The sequence below is a fragment of the Zonotrichia leucophrys genome, chromosome 18, assembly GCF_028769735.1.
Source record: "Zonotrichia leucophrys gambelii isolate GWCS_2022_RI chromosome 18, RI_Zleu_2.0, whole genome shotgun sequence".
Classification (NCBI taxonomy): Eukaryota; Metazoa; Chordata; class Aves; order Passeriformes; family Passerellidae; genus Zonotrichia; species Zonotrichia leucophrys.
This window is the reverse complement of record NC_088187.1, coordinates 8,432,169-8,458,145: the sequence shown is the minus strand read 5'-3', so window position 1 is coordinate 8,458,145 and position 25,977 is coordinate 8,432,169. Positions and strand designations below refer to the sequence as shown.

General features: G+C 42.0%; 2 protein-coding genes and 2 non-coding genes across 5 annotated transcripts in view; 2 read left to right on the top strand and 2 right to left on the bottom strand.

Moving 5' to 3' along the window:
• Positions 1-17,306, top strand: part of TEX2 (testis expressed 2) — a 46,668-nt gene extending 29,362 nt beyond the window's left edge. For both annotated transcript variants that reach the window (XM_064728448.1, XM_064728446.1), the window contains exons 5-12: positions 230-477; positions 1,774-1,923; positions 3,288-3,387; positions 6,955-7,087; positions 11,323-11,445; positions 13,644-13,853; positions 14,380-14,500; positions 15,300-17,306. In XM_064728448.1, the coding sequence (XP_064584518.1) occupies positions 230-477; positions 1,774-1,923; positions 3,288-3,387; positions 6,955-7,087; positions 11,323-11,445; positions 13,644-13,853; positions 14,380-14,500; positions 15,300-15,422 (1,208 nt within the window). In that variant the 3' untranslated portion in view covers positions 15,423-17,306. The remainder of the gene's footprint in view (positions 1-229; positions 478-1,773; positions 1,924-3,287; positions 3,388-6,954; positions 7,088-11,322; positions 11,446-13,643; positions 13,854-14,379; positions 14,501-15,299) is intronic.
• A 794-nt stretch (positions 17,307-18,100) lies between these two features.
• Positions 18,101-18,230, bottom strand: LOC135455591 (small nucleolar RNA SNORA76). Its single transcript, XR_010442347.1, has one exon. It is a non-coding gene; the product is annotated as a small nucleolar RNA SNORA76 (small nucleolar RNA).
• Positions 18,231-18,397: 167 nt separating this feature from the next.
• Positions 18,398-18,460, bottom strand: LOC135455589 (small nucleolar RNA SNORD104). Its single transcript, XR_010442345.1, has one exon. It is a non-coding gene; the product is annotated as a small nucleolar RNA SNORD104 (small nucleolar RNA).
• A 1,890-nt stretch (positions 18,461-20,350) lies between these two features.
• ERN1 (endoplasmic reticulum to nucleus signaling 1) overlaps positions 20,351-25,977 on the top strand; it is a 33,358-nt gene continuing 27,731 nt past the window's right edge. The window contains exon 1 of the mRNA XM_064728523.1: positions 20,351-20,483. Coding sequence (XP_064584593.1) covers positions 20,406-20,483 — 78 coding nt within the window. The 5' untranslated portion in view covers positions 20,351-20,405. The remainder of the gene's footprint in view (positions 20,484-25,977) is intronic.

The window sequence follows — 25,977 nt, the reverse complement described above, 5'->3', positions numbered from 1 at the left end:
GCTGAGTGCTGAGTCATAGCAAATACTGACTAATTTGGGTTTAGGACCACCTAAACACACAGCAGTAGAATTTACTTTTAGCCTTTAAAATAAGAAAGCACCATGCTGGTCTTTTTTTCAGGAGAAATATCTGTGGAATAAACATGTTCCTTTAAATGTTGATGATACACTGTGGGATTTGGCTGTCAGGTTGTTCTCTGTTGAACAGGTATTATTCCTTTGTATTTAGGGGTGCTGCCAGCACACAGCAGAACTGACAGTCAGTCTGGAGTTCTCACACACAGCCGGAGCAGCAGCAAGGGAAGCGCAGAAGAAATCACATTCCTGCCAAAGCACAAGGACCTGGCTGGCAGCATGAGGCAGAAAATGCTTCTGGACTACAATATTTATATGGCAAAGTGTATTCCACAAGAAAAGAAAAGCCCTTCAGGTAGTCCAGTCGTCAGTGCAGACAGCAGCCCTACAGCTGTGAAAAAGGTAATATTGTGCTCCAAAGGAACAGTGGGCAGCTTCTGTAGCTCTTACTAATCCTTTGATCTCCTGGACTGCATTTGAGTCACTCTCAGTAAACACAACCTTAACACTAAGTACAACACTCATAATAAACATATCTTTAATGTTAAGCATGACCACTTTTTATTTAAAATAGTGGTAATTCATATCGTGCATCTTTGTTTCCACTTTCATACAACCAGAAAAGGGAGTAGGAGGCCATGGTGTAATGTATGAATAAACACATCTTGTGTTCCCCCAGAAAAACATATTCTAGCCCCCAAGCACTCCTGAAGCTGTGATGGATTTGCTGCTGGAGCTGGCACGTGTCAGAGCCAGTCTATAAATAGCTGAGCAGTGCTGGCAGGGAAGCTGCGTCACAGCAGAGGCTCCTCGCCCTGGCACAGCCCAGCTGCAGCCCCTGCGAGCTGTGCCTGCCAAGAGATGATGTTCAGACCTGCAGCATCTACCTGCCTGTCTTAGAAAGTGCTGCCTTTCTGCTAGCTTCAGGAGTTCTGCCTGGAAAATGGCAGGTGGTGAATTCTTCTGTCACTGCAGGCAATTAATATGTTGTGTTTCCCTCATGGAAACTTCCTGTTTTTCTGTGGTAATGTGTGTACACACCCAAAAATTATTTCAGCTGCCTTGGCTTTTGTGTGTGTAGTCAGTGAAGCAGCATCTGAATGTATGATATTTCCAGGTGTTTTGAGATGGTTCTCAAGGAAACCAAGACAGAATTCTCTTGCACTGTAAACAAACCTTTAATGCAGCAGAGGGGACAATATAGTTCCCTGAATCCTTTATGCAAGCACTGGAAGGAGGAGTGTGATTCCTTGTTCTGTGTTTATCATCTATTTGTGGTGTTTCTGAATTGGATTTAAGGATGTAAGGTTGGGTCTTGCTTTCCAATTTTTTGATAAAACATAGGAAGAGTAGAGTACCTGTTCTTCCAGATCTGACTGGCAAGAGAGAGTGTCTCTTACTGCAAACACTGGGTTTATCTGCTTTTTCTGCCAGAGGTTAAATTACACACAACTTTCTCATTTCATTGCCAGAGGTCAGTCTATATCTGTGTGGTCTCATTCCCTCTGCTGCATGTCAGGATGATGACAGGCTCGTGGCAGCCCAGCTGATGCATTTGTAAAGCTGCTCCCTGTGCTGAGCTTTTGGTGTTCTGGGTTGACCCAGGCTCTTAACACTGAACTTCCCATATAAATCAGGCCTTTTCTTTCCTTATTGTATAGAATTTATAGAGCTGAATAACCTGCTCTATGTTTTCAGTTGCCAGATGCCAATGTGGAAGCTGAAGAAGAAGAACAGGAGGCCTGGGTGAACGCTCTGCTTGGAAGAATATTTTGGGATTTTTTAGGAGAGAAGTATTGGTCTGATCTGGTGTCAAAGAAGATCCAAATGAAACTTAGCAAAATAAAGGTACCTGATCTGGAGACTTGCATTATACATTCCTTTGAAGGAAGTGAAACACATAGACTTTGAGTTTTAAAATAGTACAAGAAAGACTTACTTCACACTTACATGTAAAAGACAATAAATGTGCTACAGAATGGCTGTTCAGTTTCTGATGCATGTTAACTTTGCTGCTTCTGTTTAAAATGAGCTACAGCTGGATTAGCTATTTGTATCTGTCAAATTTTTATGTAAAAATTAAAGTATTATTGTATTTACATTAGAGATGGATAGAACTGCATATAAATGAGGAAATCTGCTTTGGGAAATAATAGATTGCTTTTAAGGTGGAGGACATAATGGAGCCACATCTGTAGTGTGTTCCTTTTAACTTCAGACATAAACTACTTGCAGGAGGTCAGTGGGAGCAGTAGTTATGGAAAAAGCTCTGTGGGGTGACAGGACACAGCTTCCATCAGCTGCACCATCTCAAGGGGGAAGTGGGAGTGATGCTTTTGAGTGACTTCTCAGTCTTGCCCTTGCCTTCTGTAACCCTCTGAACAGCAGCAGTTCCCCACAGCCTTCAGCTCCTGGTGTCTGGGGAGGAGCTTGCCTGTTCCTCAAGGCAAAGGAAGTTGTTGTCTTGCTTACAAAAGCTCAGACATTTCTCTGCCAGCCCCAGCTGTGAGGTAGTGCTGCCTTTGCTGGGGGAAATCACCAGCAGCCTAAATCTGCCCTGTCTGCTTCCACAATTGTGGCAGCAGGGTACCCAGACATCTCACTGGGAACTTTGTACGTGCAAGGACTGGCCGTGGGGACTGGGTGTATTTTTTGATGTGTTAAGCAATGTCTATTCACAGGAGTTATGTTTTCTGTCAATTAGAAGAATAAGATACCTGAATCATGATTTCTGTGCCTCTATTTTACTAAAATTATGATACAGATTTAAAAGGTAATGTTCTGTGAAAGAATTTGCCAAAGATAAAAGAAGCTGAGACATTGATAAAACATCAGTGATAAAATATATTACTGAAGTTAAGATCCAAAGAAATCTTTGATTTTTATTCACAGTGAAATAGGATTTACACTTCATTCTTGAGCTTTTTATATAGTTTGACTAAAAAGTGTGCTGATAGTTTAAGGTCAGCATCTAAACTTCAGCATAATTTAAAAAACAAATTCAGATGCCCAATCTGTCCCTAAAAGTTCTTTGAAACTGGCAACTGTGAAATTCTAGAATAGTAAGAATTTTGTGTAATTATATTTGTGTTCTTTCAGTGGTGACACTTCAGCTCTGTCCATTCCTTAAGTTTAATGAGCTTTCTTCTCTCAGGAGACTGATGTCCAGTTCCATAACATGTATTTGATTTTTTAATATTCTGTCCTTTTAGCTGCCCTACTTCATGAATGAGCTGACTCTGACTGAGCTTGACATGGGGATAGCAGTGCCCAAGATCCTTCAAGCCTTCAAACCTTCTATTGATCACAGAGGTAAAATACAAAAATAACAGGTGCTGGTATTGCCTTTGTATCTGAGACCAGAATGTTGATCTGTTTATCTTGTGCATGTTTTAGGTACATGTAATAAGAGCTTATTCTGAGATACTCAGGGATCTTTATCTCAGGCTTGGTGGAAATGTAATTCTGTAAATATGGAACTGTGATCTTGTCCTTCCATAGGGAATATTTACTGAACTAAACTAAAATTTGCATGCCACAGAGATGCAGACACTTATCTGATACTGTGAGGCACTGCAGAGGGCAAAGCACATCTCCTTGGGACAGATCTGATTCTGTACCATAGCAGAAAACAGGTTTGTGTCTCCAAGAGAAGCTGCCCTGTTCTGAAAATAGAGATTCAGAAAATGTAATTGTAATCACTTGGAAAACAAGAATAATGATGTTTTGAAAATAAGCTTCAAAATACAGGATCTTTTTATGTTCTTAATCTTAAATACAGCTTTTTTCAAAGCTGGATGACTTTTATACTGCTGCTGTATGAACTAGAACTGTTTGTTTTCTATTCCTTCTGGCTTGCATATGGTCACATATTTGAGGGTGCTTATATCACTGAAGTAGTCTTGCAAAAAGTAAAAACTTGGAATAATGCTTTTTAACTTCAAAAGCATTTATTCTACATGTTGAGGAGAGCTTGATGCCATCTAAGATGTAATCAGAGCAGTTTTAAATTTTAAATTGTATCAGAGTTTCCCCACTCAACATGGAGAAATTTCTAATTGGCCTAAATGTGGCAAATGTTTCCTTGGAGGGCCTGGTGTGGGGTCACCTGACCTTTGCAAGAATACCAGATGCATGGACTTTAGGAGGAGATTGAGGAACTTTAATACTAAAACTTGGTGCCACTCAAATCACTGACTAAAAGCATGAGGACAGTAAGTGCTGACCTTTCCCTCATAAATCTGAGCAAAGCCGACTTTGGGGAAATATTAAAGTCTTCTTGGACATACATTAGTTAATGCTGCCTATTGTATCCAAATGCTGTTGTGTGCCCTTATCAGCGTGAGCCTTGCAACCCCTTGGGGAAAAGCCTTATCTATAAAACACTGGGTACTTTGCTCTCAACTTTTCCAAAGATTATTTTCCACTGAGCTTTATAAACAAAGCATGTTTGAAAAGAGCAAACTGTTTGGTTGTCATGAGGAACAAAATCTGTCTTTTTTACGAGAAATAAGAGTTGAATAGGTGGAATAAGCTGGAGTGCAGTCAGTATTTGGGGAACTAAAGCATCTTATGCTTCCTGTGTGGGACAGCAGGTTCTCCCCAGTACTTGGGAAGTGCTCCAGTGTTCCCCATTAAGTGGTTGCACCATTGGTAGAAGTTTTATTTGGGGTTACAGAAGAAAGGAAAACTTTAAAAAATCTTTACATATGTGTGGCTTGTTGGAGTGGTTTCATAGTTTCTTTTTCATCAGGGTTCTTGTCAGTGTGTTTTCCTTTGCCTTGATTTAAACATTTTTTGAATTCTTTTCTCTGTTCTCATAACTTCAGTTGTAACCAAGGACTGTAGTTCTAAGTCACAAGATGGGATTTAGGAGCTGAACACTTGGCTTCAATTAATTGCTGAAACAGCAGTGAGATCAATTAGTTCCTTTAGTTTCTTGTTCAGTTCAACTGTGATAAGCAAACATTTATGGCAGGATTTCTAATCCTTTTAACTTCTTCCATACTGTTGAATGTGAACATAGGTGTGAGCTCTTCGGTTTTTAAAGAGCTTGCAATGAGTAATTACTGGAATAACTTGTTCTCTTATTATACTTAAAAGGACATAAACAAGGGGATGATAATTGGAAATGCTTGTGTTCATAAGAATAAATGTATTTCTTGGTAAGTTGGCCTATGGGTAAATGGCTTGGTTTATTTGTGGGGGAAATGTGGGGGAAAAAGCTCTATAGTTTCAGGGCAGTATCCAAAATGAATGCTACTAAGTTTTGGGGTGTTTTAGTAAGTGTTTGAGGCAGTCATTGGGGGTAGCCCTTTGTGAGGATTCAAAGTGCAGTTACTAATTTTAATGTGCTTTGTTTCATCAATGCTTCTTTTTACCAGTGCTTGATTACAAAGAGAGTACATTTTTTGTTATATGCCTTCTTTAATGAGCTAAATTTGTTAACAGACAATGTTGAAAAAAAAGTCTTGTTTCTGTTAATACAGTCCTGCTTGGGTGACAGCATATGTGTGGCTTTTACTGTAATTCTGTCAAGGCTAGGGAACCAGAAAACAGAATAAATTGTACCATCTGCCCAGTTCTTCCCTCCCTCTCCCTCCCTTTTTCCCTCTGGAAAAAGGGTATGAACATTTTCTGGTCAGAAGGAATTTTCCCTCCTAGTAGTGGCATCCTTTGTTTAATTTAATCTACTGTTAAAACTGTATTGATGATTGAGTTGTGCTGACTCATTGATTGTCCAAAAAGTCTGTTAAACTGTTTTCATGGTTTTTATGATCTTACTGATACCTTCCTACTGTAAAGAGAAAAAAACCCTTTATAAGCTTGTGTTTGAGTTCCTGTGATGGGTTTTTAGAACAGTGTTAGAAAAAATGTGATGGAAAAGAGTTATTTGGGTTAGTAAAGCACCAATCCTGCCTTAATCCTGCTTCCAGCATGTAACCTCACAGGGTGCCAGGGAGCAGGTCTGTGGGAGCTGCCTGTGTTTCTGTTACCACATGTGGGTGGGATTGTGATAAGGATATGTTTCTGCAGAAAAGAAAACAATAGTTCTTGAACCGATAAAGTGTGACTTTTCTAGAACAATAAAACACAAAGGGTAGTTACCATTTGTCCTGGTTTCAGTTTTATTCACCATTAATTGCTTCCAAATAAGTAAATAAAAGTGGAGTGGGTCAGTGGTTGATGTGCCAGGTACTGGTGAGGGAGTGTTTTGTGCAGCTGCAATATCTGGAAAAGGAAGAAGTATAATCTGTGTTTATTGGCATCTGTTTTCTGACCTTCTGCTGCTTTGATGCAGGGTGTCACTTAAAAGGCTTGAGCTAATGTTAAGGTATTCCCAAGACAATTCTTTTGGAGATTGTAAAAAGAAATATTGCACAGACAATAGGATTTAACTTAATATTGCACGTCTAGAATTGTGTAGGTAATGACCCTGTTTGCACTGAATCATAAAATAGTGCCTGTAGCTCAGTTACTGAGGGAACCTTGTCACAGATCTTCAATAAACCACTGGCAAAACAAGGGGCAGCAGAGAGAGAAGCCAATGTTGCTCTGGGATTTCAAGTTGTGCTTCACTTGGGCAGCGTCAGTGACGCAGAGGAGCGTCCCCATTTCTGCTTGGCTTGGAGCAATGCTGTAAATAGTTTTGAAGTGAATCCCTGATGGTATTCTATTTCCTTTATCTCATTTCACATCTCTTAGGCAGTTTAGGTGTGTGTAAATCACAGTATTTTTTTTAGACCATTAGCTATACTCACCACTCTCTTTCAGTGTGGCTTGGGTTTATATCTGGCTTTGTTCCATGAGCTTAATGTGATCAGAAAGGTTGCTTTGTGATTGCTCTTCAAGTGACATCTTTTCTGTTGTTTATTTTAGGACTTTGGGTTGATTTGGAAATGTCCTACAATGGATCTTTTCTAATGACCCTGGAGACCAAGATGAACTTGACCAAACTTGGGAAGGAGCCGCTTGGGGAGGCGTTGAAGGTTGGCGAGATCGGCCGGGAAGGGTAAGGATGGCAAAGGTGCTTTCATTGTGAAAATCTGGCATTTTCCTTGTGTATCTGTGTGGGATCCCAGGATTTGAGTCCTGGGATGCAGGGCCCTCGAGACCACCCTTGGGGGGCCCGGGAGTCCTGGAATGTTGCCAGAAGTGTCTGGTGGCAGGACTTTGACCCTACACGGGAGACGACACCTTTATGAAGATAAGAGGGCCTCACCGGGGTGAAGGGTGGAAAGATTAGCTAATTAGAGGGTGAGAAACAGGGTTTAGGATTTATGTACAGGGGGGTTTAGAGGAGTAAGATGGAGGAATTGGGGTGTGTCCTACCCTCCTTCTTCTTCCTCCTCTCCTCCATCTTCTTTGGCCACGGTGGCACCTTTGGATTGGTTATTACTAAGAGTACACCGAGTTATAAGAATAGATGGTATTGGGGAAAAATGATAAATATTGTATACGTAACAAGGGGTATAAAGATACGTGGCGGTCAGGGGGACGGTACAGTGTGCCCATGGCTGACTGCTGTGCGGATCTTTGTTCGGCTGAAAGAACATCTTTTAGATAAACAATTAATAAACATAAAACCAGAAAGAAGAACTGAAGCCTCTTCTCGTCTTTCGATACGCGGGCTGCCCCAAGGCCACCTCCGGGCCTTCCAGGCCCCTCAAACAGCCGAGATAAACCGGACATATCTGCAGCAGATTGAAAGGAGTCCTGGGGATGTTTCATACAAGTGGGTGTGGAATGTGGCTTTTCTGTGCAACTTTATTGTTTGGTCATGCTATTGATAATAATTTTAAAAAAAGGCTTCTGTGGTATAATTATTTTATATATATATATATTTCAGTTGGGTTTTAGAATGTCCTGTGACTAAAATTTAGTTTTGTCTTATGCTTGATTTAGGGTTTAGTCAGATAAAACTCAAATAGTGGAGATAAACACGTGCAGAAATAGAGATAGACAGGTGTAACAGGGTACTGCAGCATGGTGCAGCTGCAGCTGGAAACCATGGAGTAGTAAACAATGTGCAAGATAAACAGGCTCTAATTGTTGTGTAAAGACCTTTTCAAAAGCTTTATTGCATTGTGGGAGTAATCACATCCCTGCTTTAGTCTCGATTTTTCCTCATAGCCACCTTCTGTTTGCCTGCTGTGCCTAAGTGAAATGCCTTATGTAGATGAATTAATGAGCAGACACCATACAGTAACTTACCTCCTTTGTATTTGTGTTTTCCCTCTCAATTTGGCCATGTTTTTGAATGTCATCCATTGTCCATTTTTATTAACCTAGTGAGTGGCACCTATCAAATATCCATCCCTGGATGGACCCACTCCCAGCTCTGATATCCAATTTTTTTTTTTTTTGGTGCTATATTCTCTTTGTACCTAAATCTGCAGGCCCTGAACAGTAGGTGGTCTCTGATTTAATGTACAACCACTGCCTACAAATCAAGAAAATTGTCTCTAAACCTGGCCATTTGTTTAGCAATGAACAAAATGGCATGGTCTTTCACAATTAAGATACTAGATGCTTTGTATGCTTATGTCATAGCTCTGGCCATTTATTCTGAGATAGCTTTAAGTAATACTTACAGCAGCACTATATTTCAGTGCAAGCATGACAGGAAAATAAATGTGAGAAAAGCTAATGGCTGAATGATCTCATACACTGGTAGAAATTCAGAGGATTTTAAACCGACCTAGATTCTCATTGTCACTGCTTGAAATAAATATTTCTCAATTTACATCACTATAACTGGTAGGTAGGAATTTTTCAAAATCTGTTTTATCCTGCCTGCCCAAGAAAATAGGGGATAGAGGAGAAAATGTCTATACAAATCAAATGCTTGCTTTTCTTCCCCACCCCTTTAGGATATTCTGTGTGTATTTTCATATCTGTTCAGTGCAGGAACAGCCTCAGAAATAATTAGTGAGCACTCTGATTCATATTTAAAAATCAGGTTGCTGCTGGCTGAGCTATAGGCGCCCAGCAAGGCAGATTTAAGTGCCTGTAGCCAAGCAACCAGTTACTTGAAGGTATCAGCATTGACTGCATTGCTCCCTGCACAGGGCTGGGGTGTTTCAAAGCTCAGGGCCAGGTAGCAGTTTTACATAAAGAACAATCTAATGTATTCTAGTTTGGATAAAGGTCATTTTGTTGCTTGTTTTTTTTTCCCTATTTTTCCTTAAAATGAATATTAAATAAATTAAGGGCTGAAAAATATAGAACAGTTTGATTCTCATCTCTGCCTTCCAATGTGTTAGTTAATTTTAATTCTACTGGCTTTTTAAATTATCAGTTGACAATTGCTGTGACAAATCAAATTACTCTGCATGTGTTTGCATCCAGGGTCACGTTGTCAGTAAGTGATGTGTGCTGGTTGCTGAGCTCATTTCTGGCCCTTATGAGCTCAGAACAAACCATCTCTTGAGAAGCAGTGACCACAAAGTGGTGTGAGAAAGGCACCTACTCATGCAGAGGGAGGAGGGGGCACAGCTCTGGGGTGCAACTGTCTGTGGCTGTTGTCACTGCAAAGGAGGACAAATGGGTCACTGTTGCACTGGCTGTTTGAAACAGAAGTGAAGTGTGCTGAGACAGTCTGGTAATGCTGTCTTGCATGCCCTCTCAGGAAAATGCTGCTCTCAGAAAGAATAAGAAACTATTTAATTGCCAATTTTATAAAAGTAATACATTACAGATGCTGCTAAACAGGAGTTGAGCAAAAGCAGGCAGATTAACCCAAAGTTACTGCACCTTCTTAACCCATCAGTCCTTTTGGCTTTGTTGAACCACATAAAAACAAACTGACAAATGGCAATTCATAAAATATTGCACAATCTTTACAGGAACAATACAGTAGCTCCAAAGTGATTTTTTTCTGCCAATGTTTGTGTCATATAAATGGTCCATTGTATACAGAGCTCCCCTGAAATCTCACTCAAGCTTATTTATTGTTGCTTTGTTTAATGCGAGGAAATCCTGTGGTCTGAGCCACTTGGTGCTTGAGGCACTTCAGAGGAACCCTTCAACTAGGAAATAAAACACCTTGTAAGAGGGTGACACCTTTGAAAGACATGAGGATGCCCTGAGCATTTGAGCTGGATGCTAAAGTGCACAGGAAAGAGAAGTGAGGTCACGTCCTGGTGGAAAATGAGCAGTTTGAATCTGACCTGAAAAGGTGAATTTGTGTGAGGAGCAGCTCCAGCCCTGCTATTTGGGCCAGTGACAGGAGCACCCAGCACCCCCACGTCCCCAGGGAGGTGGCTCACTTTGCTTTGCTCCTTCCCTCCTCTGCAGGTACAAAATGCTGCTCTGGAGAGGAAGAGGTTTGCAGTTGTGATTCCACAGCCTGGGTAGGAAACACTGCAGTGTGGACAGGTCCTGGGATTATTGCTCCAGTGGGGAAGGAGTCTTGTGCACTGTGAGCTGCAATCTGTCCCTTTACATTAGGACTTCATGCAGCAACCACCAGTTTGTTCTGTGTACAGAATAACAGGCAGTGGCCTCAGTCCATGCCTGTCTGAGGTTATTAATGCTTCAAATACATTTCCAAGAACACACACACACACAAAGAAAGAAGGCACAGCTATAAAGAGTATTCTGAACATGCTGTAGAGTATTATATTGCTGGGTCTAGTCCCTAGGGCTCGAGCCATATGCTTTTGAAGGCTGTGTTGTGTAACTGTTTCAAGCTCTTGCATTCAGTAAAGATCTGCTAATTCTGAAGTGTATCCACTGTATCCTTCTCTCGTTTAAATCCGTTTAAAAGATTTGAAATTTTTCTTGTGACTATGTACATAAAATCTTCCACAGTTCGAGTCTAGGAATTAGTCACTACTGTGTGGTATTGTGTACCCAAGGGCAACACTTGTTTATTACTTCACTTTTTTCCCCGTGACATTCAAACAAAATGATCTGTCCAATCCTAAAAACCATGAGCAACAACAGAGATGCTTCCAAATGTATTTTGAATAATCTCCACATGTGATTTGAGTATGTAGAATAGCCACCCCCGTGCCAGCCTCTTTCATGAAGGATTATGTTCCACTGGGAAAAACAGATTTCTGTTTTGAAAGCTGGTTCTGCCAGACTGGCTTCAGAGTGGTTTTGGTTTTGTTCTTTTTAGATAGCATTTATAATACAGGGGAGGGTACAGTTCAGAAACCTGTAATGTCAGCCAAAGCTGTACAGGATGAATATCTATTTAAGGATATTACATTTGACCTGGAAATTGCCTTGTTTCAGTTTCAGGCCAAGGGCATATTGTCTTGCAGACAGCGATGAGGAATCCTCCAGCGCCGGCTCTTCGGAGGAGGATGATGCTCCTGAGCTGGCAGGAGAGAAGCAGCTGACCCCAGGAGGAGAAGGGTGAGCTGTTTGTTAATGCCACACCTGCTGGCTGGTGCCAGTGCTGGGATGCTCTCTGTGCCCAGAATGCAGAGTGTGAGGTGCCCAAGCAGTGAAGCAGCCCCAGCTCCATGGCCAGGGCAGCCCTGATCAGCCCACCCTGCCCTGGGCACCTCCCTCCCATCCCTCCTCTGCTGCATTGCTGGGAGGCCAGAGAAGCTCTGGGCACCTTCCCCAGCGTGTTCTACCTGGTAGCAGAGCCAAGAACAGGATTTTGTGTGAAACCTTGAAACCCTCTCTATGCAGTATTACCCCTGTGCTTATCCTGCTGATCCCTTATTGCTGGCATTCTGTCAGACACATTTTATGAAAAATCCTTTCTTTAGGATTTTTCTCTTGAGAAGCTGAGAAGCCTCAAAAACAAAATGTAAACAATGATTATCTGCTGCTGTGTTATGCAACAGGTGCATCTGGGATTGGTCTCCTGTTGTTTCTAATTAATGGCCAATCACAGTCAGCTGGCTTAGACTCTGTACGAGACACAAACCTTTGTTATTCATTCCTTTTCTATTCTTAGCCAGCCTTCTGATGAAATCTTTTCTTCTATTCTTTTATTATAGTTTTAATATAATATATATCATAAAATAATAAATCATGCCTTCTGAAACATGGAGTCAGATCCTCATCCTGAGATCCCTACAAACACCGTCACATCGTTCCATTTTCTTTTCTTTAAGAAAACAACTGTTACTCAAGCCTGTTTTTCTTGATCAGTTTTGTTTTTTTCCTTGAGGATTTCATGTGTCTGGGCTGTGCAATACTGCCCTCTGATGCTCTGCATGGATTTCAAAGAAAATTTCCCAACATCAGTGATGCCACATCATTCCTTGTTTTGGCTGCGGCTCTTGATTTTTTGCTTTCTGCATCTGATTGCAATTATGCCATGCAGTGAGAAAGCTGAATGTCTGAGCCCAGAATGTCTGAGACAGTCACAATGTTTGCTATGTCTGAACATATCCAAGTGATTTTTACAGTGAATATACCAGCAGACTCATGACTTATTCAAAATGTTCCAGAGAATTTTAGTATTTTACTCCTGAACACTTCTGAAAATTGTGTGAAGAGTTGTTTGAATTACTGCAATTGATATTTTTTTAACTGCATTTCATATCTTGAAATTCATAGATCATATAAAGAACTCTTTATCAAGAGGACAAAGAGAGAGAATGAAGAATCTTAATGTAAAATACTGAAAAAATTTTCTTACACCTATTAAAAATCTGCATTGCTACCACTATAGAAACTGGTGGGAGAATAACTTCTTTCTCTGGGTAAAGATACAGCTAGTATAAAATATATATATTTTTTTATTTCATTGAACAGTTTTTTGTCTTATGTTGTGCTAAGAACAAAACTGTAAAAGTTTGTGAAAGAATAATTTTATTTTTTTCCCTGGATAAGAAAATGTCATTTCCTTAGGAAGGTTATCTCTGCTATGTAACACCAAGAGCCACAATTAGACATGATATAGTGTGTGGAAAATACCAAATGTGCTATTTTTGGAGTGTGTATTTCCAACATGAGATAGGGGTAAGAAAAAACATATTCAGCCCTTAAAGCATCTGTTTGAAAAGCCAGGAATGCTGTCTGACACAATTGCCAGGAAAAGCCCACTTTCTGCAGACACAGTTAACCATTTTTGGAATATCATTCCACCCACTGCCAAAACTGTTTTCCTCTTCTTTTTCAGTGTACTTATACTTGTAAATGCTACAGTACCTTAAAATGAAAACACTTTTGTCCAGCATACACAGTTAAATAATCAGGCACAATGGCTGGGCCTTCTATGCTGATGATTTGTGCACATCTTGGTGTATCAGGGTCTCTAAAATTTTTTTGGAATGGTAGTAAAGTTGTCACTTCTCATGCCATCCTGCTGGCATTAATGATCTAAGCGTATTTTCAATTTTAAACCTTGTTGTGTTTCCAATGCCATCTGGGAAGGAGTGTTCAGGCTGAACAGAGTTTGTGCCAGACACCTGTAGCTGACAGAACACAGCTGCTGGGTGCAGGCCCTAGGATGAACTGCTTGGCCACATATCTGGTCAGAATTTTTGTATCAAAAATACTTTAATGATTTAACAGAAGATCCATGTCTGTCTTAGCAAATAAGTTTAAGAAAATTATCTTGATGTCCTTTTTCTATTCTCTATCTAAAGGTATGTTGGAGGACATCGGACAAGTAAAATCATGAGAATTGTGGATAAAATTACGAAGTCAAAATACTTTCAGAAAGCAACAGAGACTGAGTTTATTAAGAAAAAAATTGAAGAGGTCTCCAATACTCCATTGCTGCTAACAGTTGAAGTACAGGAGTGCAGAGGAACACTAGTGATTAACATTCCACCTCCACCCACTGACAGAATATGGTAAGAGGAGCTCAGAGCAGAGCTGGGCAGTGTTTCAGGTGTGCTATGTGAGGGGTTGCAGCTAAGAAAAAAAGTAAAGCCTGGCTCAAGTGTGTCACCCTGATTTTTTAAGATTTTCTAAGCCTTCTGACGTTGACATTCTTGTAATGAATTTTCTCACACGCTTTCTGTAAATAGCTCATTGTTTTGCATTCCTTTATGGAGGAGGAGAAAGCTGATGGACTGTTGGTTTGTCCAGTGTCATTGGAGAGGTGGCACTGTCACCCTCCAATCCACTGTCACTTTTGGAAAACTGTAAATGTTGGAGCCAGAACATAAACTTCCCTTTTTTCTTCACCTTGAGAACAGCAGTGTGAACTTGTGTTCTTTCGTGTCCTGTAGTGACACAGGTGGGTTCTGGGCAAGGAGCAGTACAGATTGGTTGTAACTGAGGTAGGAACTGTTACTAAGAGCTCATTGGTACAGGTTTAAGTACTCATTTTGTTGGGGTGTCTGTAGTAAATCCTGCTCTGTGTTCTCTCCCCAGGTACGGCTTCCGAAGGCCTCCCTACCTGGAGTTAAAAGCGCGGCCAAAACTTGGTGAGAGAGAAGTGACTCTGGTTCATGTAACAGACTGGATAGCAAGGAAACTGGAACAGGAGTTCCAGGTGTGTTTCCTCTACATTCCCCTTTAACTGATGATAGTTTTGGGGTGTTTAATTGTCACATGTCCTCTATTTCATTTATAATTAGTCATGTCCTCCACTGCTCCCAGCCAGTGGGATGGATGCTGAGAGCTCAGCTGAAACTGATTGCTGGGATGGTCTCAAGACTCATGTGTAGATCTGGGTGGAAATCTGTTTTAGAGATGAAAATAACATTTCTTTGAAATAGGTACCATGGTAAAATTTGCTGTACTCAAATAAGAACATGATCCTACATGTTCTTAATGATAGGTGCCCAAATTTTTGCCTAAAATTAAGGATAAGGCGCTACTTCTTCTTACTGCTTCCTTTAAAGTAATTTTTAAAAAAATTATGTTGACCACAGTGCAAAAAGGAAGAAGCCCTCTCCAAATACATGTAGGATAGGAATAGTAGCCAGCTTGATTCTGGACCCCAACCTATACAATCAACCAGAAATCAAAATCAGTTATTTTACTAAAAGTACATTTTGAAAGTATATGGATGGGTAAGACCTGAGAAAGCAATTAGGAAAAGTTGGTGATGTTTCCTGTAGTGCCATTTTAATTAAATGAAATATGCAGAGATACCAATATTTCTGAGTTTCATTTACAACTGTAACACAACAAAATGGTTTCAGTGAATGGGCACTGCACTGACTCAAAAAATGCTGAGCTTGAACCTTTTCTCTGTAAATGTGTTGCATTTTTTAAACAAAAATTGAAAACTAAGGTTTCAAGTGACATATGAAATATAACTTCATTTCATTGCATCTTTTTCCCAGAAAATCTTTGTCATGCCAAACATGGATGATGTCTATATTCCTTTAATGCACTCAGCCATGGATCCCCGCTCCTCCACGTGCCCTCCTCAAGATCTGAGCACGGAGGCCTCTGATCAACCATGACATGTGAAGACTCTTGCAGTTTACAGTATTATAAAAGTTACTCTCATGGTTTTATAAACTGTGCTGTAGTTCTTGTCCTTAACTTGTGCCACTCTCCCCCCTCCCAAGGACTGCCTTTCCCCGTTCCTGTGTGCTCACTTGCCTGGTTATTGTTCCCGTGTACTTCAGCTACATGAAGTTCCATTCCATTAAGCTGATTTATTTTTGTACTGGCTGCCATCAGGATTTTAACTGGGAGGCTGAGGTGACCTGTTCTTTGTGGGGAGGGAGGAGGAACTCAAATGTAACAGATCAAGGAGCTTGTTGATGCACCTTTTGTTCAGCTTGTTTTCATGCTATGTTAATGTGCATTAAAGCATTGAAAAGTTGTTTGGCAGCAAAGGAACTGCGTGCCAAATGGAAAAAATCCTAAATAAGGAATGAATTTATAAAACTGGAAGAATATTTTTCTTTCTCAGGCAGTTGGAGGTGTAGAATGAACTGTTTTTTGTTCTTTCACTTCTGCAGTCAATAGCTTGTGTCAAGCAATCGAAATATGAAATGCTTTCAGGATTAAAGAATGTAAATTGGATGTATAGGTAATATTGTGATTCAATGTGCTGTATACACATTACTTTTTTCATACAGAACTTGTGCTTTTTTGGGGAAGCAATTAGCCATAAAACACACAATTATCAGTGAAGGTGGGACTGTCAGATTTTTTAAATGAGGAAAAATAATTGGTAAAGCCATGAGACCAAACCATAGCAAGCCGCCTTATAGTGAGGTACAATCACCTTGGTTCCTGATTAATTCTGAATGTTTCTAGACATGAGCACACACACCAAGTGTCAACACTGCACATCTCCAGTAGTGACCTAACTGTGCATAGAGCCTCTTGCTGTGATGGAACACCCAGTTCTTTCTGACAGGAGTTTGTTGCTGTGAGTCTTTTCCATTGCACTGTGTTTACAGCCAGGGCACGGGTCTGATCCTCAGTTACAGCCCCGGACACGGCAGCACCTGCTGGCTGTGGAAGCAGCTGTGGCTGACAGATTTTCACCCCATGCATTGGTTCCTTGGACTTTATGGCATAGGAATTGAAGCATTGCAGTTGTTTGAGCTGATCATGATTAAAGACTCTTTCTGCTATTTAGTGGCCAAAACTAAAGGGGAATGGGGAACTGCCTTTTATTTGTCAGGTGTAATGAATCAAGGCTAAATGTATGCAGTAAATTCAAGGTTTGAACACTACATATCCACTCCTTAACACTTCATATTTTTCTGATACTCAGTGTTGCCAACTATTCATGGCTGTCAGAAAACGTTTTATTAGTTTACAAAGAAGGTGAGTTTTTGCTCTCCTTTTATAACATGTTTTCTTTTTTTTTTTCCAAGTAATTTTTTAAGAAATTTTTTGTATGTTGTGTTGTCACATTTGATGTAAATCAAAATTTCCATGTATAACTTGATGATTTACCATCTCTAAATGAAGCTATTATATTGAAGGTTTTTTAAACAGCACCTTGCCTGAAACAAAAGCATTTAATATATTTAAAATTAATTATATATTTGAACACCTATTTTGGTTACCTTTAATTGAAATATTAGTAGTTATATTTGTTACCTGAACTCCTCCTTGACCATTCCAGGCTGTGTATATTCTGGGGTTGCTGATTTTTGTAGGCATTATTTGCCTTTCATGAAGTCTGCATGTCTTGTACGCAGGTCTTTTATATGAGTTAATTTCTATGTGCAATAACTAAAGTCAAAGGACTAGATGCACTAATGTGTAAACAGATTTAGACTTATTACACAAGATTGTCATACTGCACTTCATAAAATGTGGGTAACTACAATCTGCTTGCTTTGTTTTATTAAATAAATTTATCCCATGTCAAACAACTCAGTAAATTTCATTTCTACAGCATTCAACTACTATCTAGTCCAAGTTGTTTTAAAAACTTTAGAAAGGCAGCTTCCTAATATGAGCGTGCCCTGTGCTTTGCAGAGGTACCTGGTGGTTGTGGCATGACAGTTTCAGGGTTAACCAGTGCTGAGCTCTGAAAGTTAAATTTAATTTTACTTCCATGAAACTAAAGTTCACCACAGCAGCTAGTATTCATATGAGGAATATGCTGCAAGAACATGTTCACATACCTGGTACAGAGCTGCCCTGCATCCACTTCTGCCAGCTTAAAGAGCCCCTGGGAACTCAATGATCCCTTACAGGCTGCCTACCCTGCCCTATTCCTGCATGTGTAGTCCAAGATCTTTTGTACTGATAGAAGATGCTGTACCTCCCCCTATTGGCATGTGTTAAAAGCATACCCCCCTTGAGAAGCTGCAGCTCAGTCACGGCAGTTTTTTAAGGTGTTTTGCACCACGCACACAATGGCCCCCAGCCCTGGATGCATTTCTCCTGCCTAACCCAGCTGCTCCACTCCTGCAACAGCTCGGCAGGAATCCCAGGGCTTTTGCTCCTTTTTACAACCTAACCCTGAACTACTGATGTAAAACTACTGCTGTAAAACTAGAGCCGCCGCGCCGGCGGGTTCAGCGGCACGGCACCGCCATAGTGCCCCGGCTCTGCCTGGGCCTGGCACCGCCCTCCGGCCGGAACGGGCTCCCCTTGCAGGATCCGCAGGCCCCACGCCCTCCGCCGCTGTGTCCTGCGAGGGTGACACGCACTAGCGAACAAATGTCACTTGCTTTTAAAAGCACCGCCCGGGTCAGGCCGAGCAGCACCAGTTATGAACAAGCGCTTCGCTGTAGCACCGCTGCTTGGCCGGCGGCGCCAGGCGGGCACCGCCGGGTCAAAGGCAGTGCGGCACGCGCAGAAGAACCAGCCGGACACGCTTTGGGTGACAAAAGCTTTATTTACCGCCGCTCCCGGCCGCCGGTCGCTGCACGGGCCCTGCAAAACACCGAGAGTAAAGGGGAGGTTATTGATGCCCTACACCCCGGCCGCCCCGCAGGGTGGACGCAGCCGGGGCGCTCAGAAGTAGTTTTGCTTCACGTATGTCAGCAGTCTAACACGTGTCAAGAGACATCACCGCGGCCCGGCCTCGCCGCCCGCCCGCCCCGCTGTGCTCCTGCCGCCCCGCTCACCTTGCTGGCTACGCCGAGAGAAAGACCCAGAAACCGCCGCGCTCTCTTTTATAGAGAGGCTAGACCCGCCTTCCTTGTCTTGCCCAATAGGATTGGAATCTAGGGTCACGTGCTGATCTGGTTGCCGTGCGCGAGAGGGTGGGCGGAGCCGCGTGAGGGCAGCGGGCGGGGCGAACCAGGGAGGTCAAGCGCGGGGTCTGAGGGGGCGCGGTGGTTTCGTGTCGCCCCCCGCCGTGTGAGGCAGCTTTTCGCCTTTTCGGGAACAGTAGTACTCTTTCTAGTTTGCTCTAGCGCTTTGTTGCTGGGAAGAAATAAGGCTCAGTATTAAAAATATAAAAGCTGAGGCTTCACTCAGATCTGCCCCGGCAGAGCAGGTGCTGAGGTAGCTCCTGAGGGGAGCAGCTGGGGGCTGAGGGTGCTCACCAACACCCGACTCCCCTCCTACCTCAGCTGGTTTTATTTTTTTTTTTTTTAAATCTCGTGTGAGGCCATGGGAGACACTAGTGTGAAATAACTCCAGCTTGGATCTGGCACACTACAGTATTTATACAGCAACTGATAAATTCCTTCTCTAATGTAGCAAGGTGCTGCTGCCATGGCACACACAGTGTGTTTAGGGGTCTGCTTGTTCTCACATGGCACAAATTCTTAAAAGCCAAGGCCCCATAAAGAAACGCATCGGAGAACTGGAATCACGGTGTGGTTTGTAGCTCCAGTATATTTTTAAGTATTCAGACTTACAGGTCAGGTCGTCATTTGGACAAGGCTCTGAGGCACTGGGATTGCTGGGGTGTCCTGAGCAGGAGTTGAACTTGATGATCCTCAGTCCCTCCCAGGGCAGGATATTCTGTGATTCTGGGTGATTATTACATCTCCTGCCCACTATCAAAGGCAGCTCACTATGGGAGCTCGTGTGTGCATACAGCATGCCCAGAACTCCGTGTGCCCTGCAGCTCCATTAGTGATATCACCATTAAAAAGCAAACAATATGTACAAGGACAAAGTGGCTTTGTTATATAAATAGGTGGCTGAACACTGGGCCTTTGCCAGGCACTCTAAATTTACTCTCTTCTGTTTGAAGCTTCTTCCATCTGGTTCAATACTTTTTGTGTTTTATTTTTATCTGTTCAGAGAAGCCTGGACCAGTCTTTTGGTTCAAAGGGGCATGTAGGGGCTTCTTTTTTGGCATTTATTGAAGGCCTTGCAAGGCCCAGAGTTAACTATGTCTGTCAAAGGCAGGAGCTATGCCAAATACATTTGGCATGATCTGTTCTGAAAATACGAAACCTGTAGGAAAACAAGAATCACAGAGTCATCAAGGCTGGAATAGACATTTAAGATCATCAGGTCCAACTGTCTACCCAGCATTGCCACTGTAGCCCCCAAACCATTAAGTATCACTCAGTGGGCAGATCCAGACGCCTCAAACACCTCCAGGTCCGGTGACTCCATCATCTCCCTTGGGCAGCCCCTTGCAACCCCTGAGCACCCAGTTATTCCGGGCAGGGTGGTGCCGGGGGAGGGAGGCGACTGACTGGTGCTGCCTAGATTTAGATATTTTTTTACAAAAACAAAGCAGCAGTAGCCAGCTGCCACCGCACCTCGCGGTTCCCCATGGGCTGCCAGCCGAGCCCCGGTTGGGTCGGGGCTCACACGAACGGGGAGGCTCCGGCAGCGGCGCGAAGCCGCGGAACATCTCTGGCCGCTCAAAGGCCCCAGAGGCTGCGGCTGCCCGGGCGGTCCCTGAGCGCGGTGCCCGGCCCGTCCGCCCGCGGCTGACGTGCGTGTCCCGGCCGGGCGGTCCCTGAGCCCGCCCCGCCCGCCGCGGGGAGCGCCGGACGCGCCGCTCCGGAGGCAGCGCCGTGCGGGGGGAGCGGCCCCGCGGTGCAGCCATGGAGCCGCTCCGCCGCCTCCTCCTCAGCCTGGCCGCGCTGCTGCTGCTGCTGCTGCTGCTCCCGCCGAGGCTCGCGGTAAGCCCGGGCCCGCTGGGCCGGAGAACGGCAGGGGCAGCCGGGGCACGGGGAGGGCCGCGGGAGGGGAGCTGGGGGGGTCCCGGCGGGGTTAGCGAGGGTTTGCCGGGGGTGCCCGCGGAGCCAGCACACCGCCTGCCCACCGTCGCTAACGCCGTGTGCCCCTGTGCGCGCAGGCAGCCCTGGGGGGCTGCAGCCCCACAGCCTGTCCCAGCCCAACAGCCCTGTACCTGCAGCTGAGCCCCACCTGGCATGTAACCTGGACGTGTGTCATAATCCTCGCTGCGTGAAAACACAGTTCATTTCCCACGAGACAGTTGTAAAAAGTAGCACAGAAAAACTTTTGAAACAGTAGTACAAAGAAACTTTTGTAAACTGAAACTATGTAGATGTGTCGGGAACCAGTGAGACATGCTAGAAAGTCCGCTGTCCCTTAATCAGTATGGGGGTTTGTTTTTTTTTCTGGAAAAAACCCCACACATTGTATTGACATGTATTGAATGTATTGATAACAAAATACATGTGTCTGCCTACATACCTTCTATACTGTCTTGGCATTTTGATCATTCTGTTTCCAGAGCAAATACTGCAATGTGCATTAACGTACATGTGGTTGGTTGGGATCCAAATCCACAGTTTTAAATTCAAAGGTGGAAGACAAAGTGCACGAGTCACTGCCCTACGAAACCTCTTAAGAAATAACCAGGTTGCTTATAAGGTATTGCAATAGGTGGAGCAATAAAAGTGCATGGAATAGGGAAACTGGTGCAAAGCAGATGGAATGCTGAGCAGATTATTTTTACAGAGGTAATAATTTTAAACAGTGTACTTTACAGTGGGTGCTGTCTGTTGTGTGTGTACTGAGATGGAGAGCTAACTTCAAAAATTCCCTTCTGAAAGGTGTGCTTGCTAGCAGGTTCTGCAGATCAGGAGACAATGAAAAGGCCATCTGGCATTCAGTTTCCATTATAGTCACGTGTAGCACAAGAAAGCTTTAGGTTATGTTCTTTGATGGATTGTTCATTGTTACCTGAAAAGGCTGCTGTAATATATGGGGTTCTAGTTCAGGTTAAGCAAAGCTGAAGGTTTTGTTTTTCACCTGTGATACAATAACTCCACTCCCCTTCTTTAGAAGTAAAGTAAACACATTAGCAGTTAAGCTGGCAACATACCTAGTCTTGTTAGTTGATTAGGAAACTGGAAAAAATTAAATGCAGGCTGTCAACAAAAATTACTTTACAATCTTTATTGTAGAGTGCTAATGTGTTTGTCTTAGACTGGACTGTAAGGCTGGACTGAGGTCTTTTCAGGGTGCTCACAGGTTTGGGCTTCAGATTTTGCAAGGAAAATACTGATTTGCAACTCACTGAGTTTTAAAAACAGTCCTGAATAAAAACATTAAGAAATATTTTTAAATACGTAAAATATTTTTGAAATCAACAGATTATTGCTAAATTTTATATAATTTTACTTGCATAATCACAAAAGACTGAACTCATGTCCTGGTAGAATTCAGCCCACCTTTTCTCTAGATTTCCCTTTTCCCTTGGTTTCCATGCTCTGCCATCTCACCTCAGTTCAGTGTCTGAGTTCTCCATTTCTGTTCCTTTTCTTGGCTCTTACCCTGCGAGCTGTAGATCCTCACCACGACTTCCAAGTTGAAATCTATTCTGTAGTACAGTTGCTTTTCAGAATTAGTTTTCATTCCTGTGAACTTAGTCCCAGTCATCTCACCTGTGAATAACCCATTTAACTGTGGAGGTTTATTTAAAACTATTCATGTCACTTGAATAATGAACTCCCAGGAGAAAGACTGGCATACGATTTCAGTGTTGAGGTAACTTGAAAACATGAGGTTACCTAAAGATTTTGCAGATTGTTTTTTCTGTAGATTTCTTTTAAGAGTGGTGGTGGTGATCTGCTGTTTTGTAAATTCTTTGGCTGATAAATGTACTCTTTGTTACCCAATATCTCATCTCTAATTTTTTTTTTTTTTAGTTTGTATAAATTCATACAAGGTCTTCCTTTCCTGACTGTTCTTTACAGACAGGAAAATGCTGTTTCTTGCTGCTTGGGTACACAGTTTACAGCTCTTGGAACTGCCCTCCAATGAATGGGAGCACATTAAAAAGGTGAAATCTCGATAGAGCAATGAGAAATGCAGTAGAGCTGTCAGTAAATTACAGTTGCCATCAATATTACACAGTAATGATTTACAGCTGTCTTTAGAGTGAAAAATCCCTTGTTTTTTTGAGCCCTGGGATGTTCCAAACCGTGTTTGTTTGTGGAGTCAGTGCAACTGAAGAATACCAAGCTGTGTGGGATTAAAGTGGCATTTGGAGCACGGCTCTGTCCCTCCTGCAGCCAGTGGGACGGGTTCAGTGCTGGGTTCCCCTGTGCAGGCAGCACCTGACGTGGAAAAACCCCAGCCTCAGCCAGGTGCTGCTTCTTCTGCTGTGTTCTTTATCTCAGCATGAGGTGTTTGGCCAGAGAGCTGATAGGTGTGAAAACCCATGCGAGACAGCAGAAGGTTTACGGAGGACATATTCAAGCACTGAGTTAATCAATACTTTTTATTTGAGTTGCAGATCTCCTTAGTTGCTCAAAAAAATAATATAATAGGGTTTAGAGGTTTTTTGGTGGGGGAGGGAAATGTAAATTTGTCTTGCACACCTAAATTATCATGGACAACTCTGTCCTGGAGTATAAATTCACGTGTTTATAACTCTGCTGTCATTTGGGCTGTGGCTGTTGAAATACATTTGGGTTTTACACAGAGAATCAAATGTGAGGCTCAGCTGGAGAGACCTCTCCAAGGTGAGTCCAGGCAGGGAACAGTTGGAGTGGATCTCCTGCACTGCTCAGTTTTTCCATTGCATGGAGGGTGGGTGTATGAATGGCTGTATGAATGAGAACTCACTGAACTGAGTTACAGAGTGATGAGAAATGCCTAACAAAGACATGGTAGGATTCAGTTTAAGATTGAAAGATCTATGGATTTGGTTTCACTTTCTAAAGAAGATAAAACATTTCTGTCAATTCTCCATTATTAGTTATACTGGAAAACTCCCCCTGTAGTTTACTGAATTTTACAAAGACTTTCTCCATGGCCTGGTTTTATCATGCCCAGGGAGCCTTAGCCTGTAGCCTGGCAGTGTAATGAGATAGCTGTCAAAAGCAGGGTAATGATTCACAGGCTGTCTGTGATGAATATGCCAAGTGCATGCAGTGTGTGCTAATGTCTAAAAATATTTTGCTTTGGGTCCTTATTGGTTTACCAGCTGTGGTTCCCGCAGCATCAGTTATGGTATAGGCCTTTTGTTGTTGTGAGGGTAATGTCTGGTGCTGTCAATGCTGAAGCTGGTTTTTAATAGTTTTGGAGTAAAATGGAAGTGCACAGCCTGATGTTTATGAGGCTAAGTATGGAGTGAGGAATATCAGGGATTTTTTTTCCTTGAGTGATAATTTGTATCTTGTCAACATTTTGGTTTGGTAAGCCAGGCATTATCAAAGAAATTAGAGGGCTGATATAGTTAGCACACCATCCATCGTTTATCATCCATCAGCCCAACACATTAAGTTTGGTGCATATGTATTCCTACTTGACTCAGAAAAGAAAATTATTACCCTGCTAAGACGTGGCACAGTTTTCTTTACAAGTGAGCACACAATTATCTCTATGAAATCAGTAACAGTTCTTGCAATCAGCACACCCTGTCACAGACACCCATCCGGGGCCACTGGGAAGTGTTTTCCTGTTCTTTATTCATACTTGAAGAACCTCTTGTGGTATCACCCCCACAGCAAAATGGATTTCTGGGTTGCAGGGCTGTGACCTCAAGGAACTCCGTGGCCTGGTTTTCTGTCTGCTTTCCCCACTGACTTCAGTGCAATTTGTGCCTTCCTGGTGACCTTCATTTCAAAAATGGTGATTTTAAGCAGATGAATTAATAGAAAAAAATTATTGCCGTGGGAATCTGTTTTCTTCTAACACAATAAAACAAACTAAGGCATAGCTTTGCTAACTCTTAGAAAAATCTGAGCTATTGGGGTGAAGGAAATGTTATCACCCTTGACATTGAACTGCACCACACACACACCAGAACTTGTTCTGCAGCTTTCACTGACCTTCCCTTGACTGCCAGGTCCTTCAGAATTGCTTTGAGTAATTTTGTTACTTGGATTTCTAAAACATTTTATCTAAAGATATGGTAGATCTAGACTGAGGGGAAGATTCTTATGGGAGACTTAACTTGTATATATAAAGTTAATTTCTTTTTCTATTGGATAGTATATTTCTGTTGTAGCTTAAAAATGCTGGTTTCTGCTTAGTCACAAATTTTAGGTTGTTACAGATTATTAGCAGTCAGCTTTAAAACTTTTGTCAAATTTGAATCAATGAGACCTTGTCGTTTGAATGATTAAAATTAATTCTAAAGCAGTCCCCATGTAATTTCAAATTATTGTAAATTGTTAACTTATATAGCTGTTGATGTGGAAGATTGTTATGAGTACAGACTGTCAGGGCAGTAGAAGCTCTTACTGAATTCCAAAGAGGGTAGGTGTTAAAATAGATGCTGCAATTTCAGATGAAATGAAAGAAGGAACAAAGCCAGGTCTCATTTTCTTTGTTCACTAAATTAAGTTCTTTTTGCTTAGTTGCTTCATGTCCTGACATATTTTTATATTTTTTTGGAGTCAGTTGATGTATCTTCCTAGAAATAGGATTGCAATATGAAGTAAAATCTCTTAAGAATTTGCATTGCATCACAACAGTTGGGACCTCACCCGCAGGGAGGGAGCACAGGATCTGTGTTACCCAGTTACAGAGTCTGTCTCAGGACTGGGATTGTGATGTCTTTTTGTGGTGGAGAAAGCTCTTACATACTTCATAGAAAAATGAAAACAAGTGTGTCTTGTACATACAGATTTTTATGATTTTGGTCATTTTTCATTGCAGTGCTTATCCCAGGCTTTAATTAATCCATTTATCAATTAATTACAAAGCTTTGTGTTCAAAATCAAATCTATTCAATATTTGCAACTTTGATACTTTGGCCTCTAGCCACTGATAAAAGTCACGAATAAAACCAAGAGAAAGTATTTTTAATTTTTCAGTCTGGATGAAACACAAGTAATTATTCAAATAATCTGTTCAATTTTCTATCACTTGATAAAATTTCAAAGAATAAAGCCTTGTTTCTGTATTATTATACTAACTCCCTAGCCTTCTCCAAGTGATTACTGTAGATATTGAGCAGAATAAATGAGCAATATTGCATAGCAAAATCTACAGTTTTTTTAAATTTAGGTCAAATGCTTCACCAGGGTCAGTGTGCTGCTGAGCTGGGTAATGTCAACTGCCTGGTATCATGTGCTTTGAAAATTATGAGTGAATGGCTGATTTTAATCGTGGCATTTTATGTATTTCATCTATGTTCAAATACAAATTTAGAAGTTAGGAAAGAACTAATGAAATCTGCCCTATATTCAG